Below are 5,563 nucleotides of genomic sequence, written 5' to 3'. Positions count from 1 at the left end.
TGTGCTTTACCTACTGTGACATGTTTCAATTTCTTCCTTGAAAAAGGGCTTTTTGAATGATGATGAAAGGGTTAGTTGTCCCAGCCAAGCAGATGCAACAAAGCTAACAGGTGATTGAAGGAGATGTCAATCAAGCATATTGTGTACAGACACACACACACACACACACACACACACACACACACACACACACAAAGCACACACACACACACACACACACAGTCCTGACAAGATTACTAATCAGGTAGATAAAGTGGAAACACCTGTGTGAGTGCAGCATGGCGGCGTAGCCTTTACAGTAAATTCATTTTCATTGATTGCAAGCAGTGGGTTACCATCAGTATTCTTAGTAGTGTTGATTACAAATACAGTAATAGTAGTACAGCAGCAGATTTGATTAAAGTCATTTATATTAAATATTAAGTGTCAGTTTAAGGCAAATAAACACTTTTTTAGAGATAAGTGAAAAATCAATATTGAGTCACAAACAGTCGCAAGTTACATTCTAATCACAATGAGCAACCGTATGGTAAATCTTGTGAGGCCTTACCCAACCATAGTACACCCACGCAGGTGATTTCACTTATTGCCTGATTAGAGCTCTTCTCAGGACTGTGAGCAAGTGCAGACTGTGCTTGACGTCTCTCTGACTCTGCTGTTGGTTTTGTTGGGCCTGTTAGTACAGGACAAATCACACCTTTGTGCTTCTTACTGCTACATTGAGTCCAGTGACCTCACGTAATTCCCAACACAGTTCGGCCCCCCTTCAATCTAAACAGAGGATTTAAGAAAAATAACTCACAACACCTGCGAGGCCGTGCAAGGCCTTTTAATGCAAAGTAAATTGAGTGGGTACTTCAAAAAAGGGCAACTAAAAACTGAAATGGTTCTAGTCAGGTTATTGTAATGTGGGTCCAAATGTCCAGCATTCACCTCTTCTGTATCTGAACTCTACACTTGTTGTACAGTGGTCTGTAATTCCAGGTAGAGTACACTAGGTAAAAACAAATAAAAATGTATTTTTCATTATACTAATTTGAGACATTTTTGCTCTTTGCTGTATGTTTATGTAAAGTATATACAGCAACTTTAAGTCTTATTAAAGGTCTAGTGTGTAATATTTAGGAGGATCTATTGGCAGAAATGGAATATAATATTCATAAGTATGTTTTCATTGGTGTATAATCACCTGAGAATTGTTTTTGTTACCTTGTCGCCTATGATGGAGGCCGCCACGTTGAACCGCCGTTATTTTACAGTAACCCAGAACAGACAAACCAAACACTAGCTTATGACTGGGCCAGACCTTTCGCAGCCACCCTAGATTGCTGTTGAGGGTGAAGCAAATGAGTTGCAATCTACAGATACACCACTAGATGCCACTCAATCCTACTCTTCGGTCCTTCAGTTGTTTGATGCGACTAGACTATTCCAGCAGATCACAACAGAGCAACCAGTGAGGAAACGATATGAGATAAAGCTAATAATAAGGGCTTTTGGCACAATGCTTTATTTTACAACTTGCATTGGCAGACCTTCCTAGATATGTTTTTACAAACTATACAGCCTGGTGTTGTCAGTTTCTCTGATGAAAGTAGGAAATCTCAAAGCAATAAAAAATTGTCCAGTGAGAAATGGATACAAATGAATAACGGCGAGATGTTGAGGCCTCTTGGGTTACACAAAGTCTCCATTCTCTCCTGAAAGGGACAGGAACAGGCATTTCCTCATTACTCCATAGCTGTCATTTGCTTCCCATTGTTCTGTTTAACATCCCAAAATAAGCCAAACAAACCAATTTGGACGACAATGGCTTCAGAAGAGAGCTTTGGCTTAAGTGAACAATGTATTTGTTGGCCTAATATTTGTAAATCCATGCATTTGCAGGAAGAAGGTGTCAGGTGACTATGAAGCCCTGAATGAGCGCCTTCAAACTCTTCCAGACCAACTGTGTTATGACATTATGGTACGTGCAAACCTTGTTTAAAATACCAAACATACACACCGTCACAAACCTGTGCATTGTGGGTTAATTTTAAGCTCAATTCCCATTGCAAATGGTAAATTCATCATCGCCTTTTTTGATATTCTCAACTTTAACAGATGCTAACCCTAAATATATACCTTTTTTTTTTCTACTGCCACTGAAAGTTTTATTTCTTCTTTCTCCTGCTTTCATGTCAACTTTCTGCCACCTGCTTTATTTCAACCATTTCTCTTTGGTTCTGCTCTTTTTTTCCTTCCACTATAACCAGGTGCCGTTCGGCCCTTTGGCCTTCATGCCAGGGAAGCTGGTGCACACCAACGAGGTCACAGCGTTGCTCGGTGACAATTGGTTCGCTAAGTGCTCTGCCAAGCAGGCTCAGAAGCTTGTCAACCACAGGATGAAATGTGAGTCTGTTTCCTGTCCTCTCTCAAAAAGACAGCATTTTGTCATTTTAATATGATTATTCAGCACTGCTCCTCTTCATCCAGCAGAGGGTGTTGCTGCATCAAGCTTCAGCTTGTCTGAACACTGAAGAATCATTGAAGTGACTAACTTCCTTTTAGATGAATTGTCATTTTAAGATTTTAGGAGAAACTTCTGACATTGTAGAATTGTAGAATTTAGTCTATTTTAGGAATATGGGATGTCAGCTGTGATGCTTTTTCTAATAACTGTATTAAGCTGTTGGCGCATGCATGATTTTTTGACACATGCTGTACTTTATTTCACATGTGGTTAAATGGTTGCAAGCTGCAAGGCACATTTGCAGCACTCATTTGCTGTGCCGCTCCTGGATTCAGATGTTACACGTCACTGTTGTCACTGCCTGTTGTGACAGCAATTTATAGCTTTTCCTCTCCTGTGGTCAAATCAAGTCCTGTAAACGCAACATTATTGTTTGATCGAGTGCATGAAGAAAACCAAATGTGTTTATTCTAACATGGGTTATGTGTAGACTTACAAACTGTGTGTGCCCTGCTGCTCATTCTAGGTCTGAAAATCTCATATCGAGTCAAATGGGCCCAAGTAACGATCTCTGATGTGAACATTATTAGAGTGTTTAGTGAAGCAGAAATGTGCTGCCACAGCCCATCCGCAGCCGTCTGCCCCCCCCTCGCTCTTCCTCCTCCTATCTCCTGACCCTGCCCACCCCGCTATTACAGAGCTAAGTGCTGTAATACAAACATAGCTAGCTGAAATGTGTCAGACAGCGGCTGAGTTGTCAGGCCTTCTGTGTTTGACCTTTCTTCACTTCCAGTTGATGCACTGACTGGAGGGGCTCCCGATCGCCATGGAAACAAGGGCCCTCTGCTGCTATTAGTAAAAGGGCTTAATTGTTGTCAAGATTTAATGATCCGGAGTAGTATTCAGGGCAGAAGATATTATGAACTGTTTGTGTCATCATTTTTCAATTTTTTCCCCCCAACTTGTTCAGTTTTTTAACTCTTAAGCAGCCTGTTGTCATTGTTATATTCAGCGTTCTGTTTAAATCTCTGTTAGCCTGCAGCCAGTTTTTGCACACTGGGGTTTTGTCAGTCTGCCTCCAACCCTCTGATGCACATTTTGATGATAATGCGGCTGTTTTCTGCAGATGTGAAGAGCGAACTAGATGATCTCTCCAAGACTATGAAAAACTTTGAAGACAGAGTTGGGTTTGTGAAGAATTTGGAAACCATGTCAACCGTACGTTGCATCACAATAAGTCATCCTCACAGATGAGATATTGCACAAGACAAGAATGGGGACAAATGTATTGACTTTGTTTCTTCTTTAGGCTAAAGGGGACTATGTTGACATTCGAGAAGAAGCCGAAAACAATGACACTACTGTCGCCAAAGGTATCTTTTTCAGCCTTTCTTCTGCCCTCATTTTACTTGTACATCTTGGCTTATGAGAAAGCAAAGAAAGCCTTTAACCTATTCTTTAATTCTACGCCAAACTCAAAGTGACATTTAGGATAATTTCTTTCCCATCTTGTCTGCTTTAACAGGAAAGCCAAGAATAGCTCACAAACCAAATTCTAAACCCAAGTTGGATGCCGTGTTGGATCTGAAAGAGGAGGATGAGGAGGACGAAGGAGAGGGCAGAGATGGAGGGAGCACAAAAGGCGTCGTGACTGAGGAGGAGTTGTGGGCTCGATTGGATGAACTTGAGAAACTCGAGGAGCTACAAGATGAGCAGGACAGGTAGATTAACACGCTCGAGGTGTTTTCTTATCAGCTTTAATAATAGCACACTTTGTAACCTAAAATAAAACGTTTGTCTCCAGATTATCTGACAATGCAGACATGAACGGTGAGGACACGTCATCCTTTTCCTCAGAAGAGGAGAAGGAGGGAGACGCTGCACCTCCGGTAAACGGACTGAGTCTGAAGCCCAGCTGGACCTCCTTGCCTCACAGTAAAGTGCCATCCAGTGTAGACAGGAAAGAGGAAGAATACGACGAGGAAGAGGAAGGCAGCTGTTTGCCTACCATCTTTTTCTCTCACACAGTCGAACCCAAGAAGGTCAGAGGGATAATTAACATTTTATAGATTTGTTGAAAAGTATCTTCTCCTTTCTTTTAATTCTGCAGTGTCTTGGCAACTTTCTCATTACCCTGTTTCTGTCCTTTGCTTCAGGTGAGGATAAACACAGGAAAAAACACCACGTTGAAGTTCAGTGAAAGAAAAGAGCAGAAGGAACACTCAAAGAGGAAAAAGAAGAACGGTCATAATAACGGACACTCCCATCACGAACTTCACAAAATCACAACACCAGCAGACATTTATAGGTAAAAGCAGATATCTCGAACCAAATTTATTGAATTATCCAAGTTATGAATGCCGTAAAGACTAAATTAGGGAAAATCACAATCCCTCCCCCCCAAAAAAAACAAAAAACAGTCATGAGTTCTGTTGTTTTTGTAAGGTTGTTTGTGGACGTGAAGAACGGGGAACCCATTCCCAGGAAGTCAATCCTGAAGTCACGCAGCCGAGAGAATAGCGTGTGCAGCGACACAAGCGAAAGCAGCGCGGCAGATTTTGAAGAGCGTCGGATGATTGGCCGCAGCTTCAGCCACGATGAGGCAACGCACAGCGACACCAGTGACGGCATTACAGAGGAGGACAGTCCCACAGCGGTCCCACTGCACCCCGCCAGCCGATTTGAAGTAAACAACATATTGTTGTCTTTCCGGTTTTAATTTAATTTACTGTTTGTTTGTTTTTTCTTGAGTGAACAGATCTCAGTCAAGTTTCTTTGTAGAATCTCAATTACATTGTGAAGGAATCTGCAGTATAGCTACTGTACAAGTGAAAGGTCTTATGAAAATTACATCTTTGAGCCTTAGATCCCTTAATGAGAACAAAAGAAAACTCCCACAGAAGCCTCTTTAAGTTAAAATGTGAGCTGCATGTGGTTGAACAATTATAAAATGCCAGTCACAAGAGACAATATGAAAACACAGCATTAAAACAGTATAAACTCTTTTGTCAGCCTCAACCTTCAGTTCCAGTGAGGTGAAAGTGATGGAATACCAAGTTAACACCAGTCTCTCTCTCTCTCTCTCTCTCTCTCGCTCTCTCGCTCTCTCGC

General features: G+C 41.5%; 1 protein-coding gene across 1 annotated transcript in view; it reads left to right on the top strand.

Moving 5' to 3' along the window:
- Positions 1-5,563, top strand: part of uri1 (URI1 prefoldin like chaperone) — a gene marked incomplete in the record, with an annotated part of 10,797 nt that overhangs the window by 4,435 nt on the left and 799 nt on the right. Inside the window, 8 exon segments of the mRNA XM_035665037.1 lie at positions 1,888-1,966; positions 2,256-2,391; positions 3,579-3,670; positions 3,762-3,825; positions 3,978-4,173; positions 4,257-4,494; positions 4,609-4,760; positions 4,898-5,138. Coding sequence (XP_035520930.1) covers positions 1,888-1,966; positions 2,256-2,391; positions 3,579-3,670; positions 3,762-3,825; positions 3,978-4,173; positions 4,257-4,494; positions 4,609-4,760; positions 4,898-5,138 — 1,198 coding nt within the window.

Source organism: Morone saxatilis, unplaced genomic scaffold, assembly GCF_004916995.1.
Source record: "Morone saxatilis isolate NCDOM2014 unplaced genomic scaffold, NCSU_SB_2.0 Contig2, whole genome shotgun sequence".
In the NCBI taxonomy this organism is placed as follows: domain Eukaryota; kingdom Metazoa; phylum Chordata; class Actinopteri; family Moronidae; genus Morone; species Morone saxatilis.
This window is presented reverse-complemented; position numbering and strand designations above follow the sequence as displayed.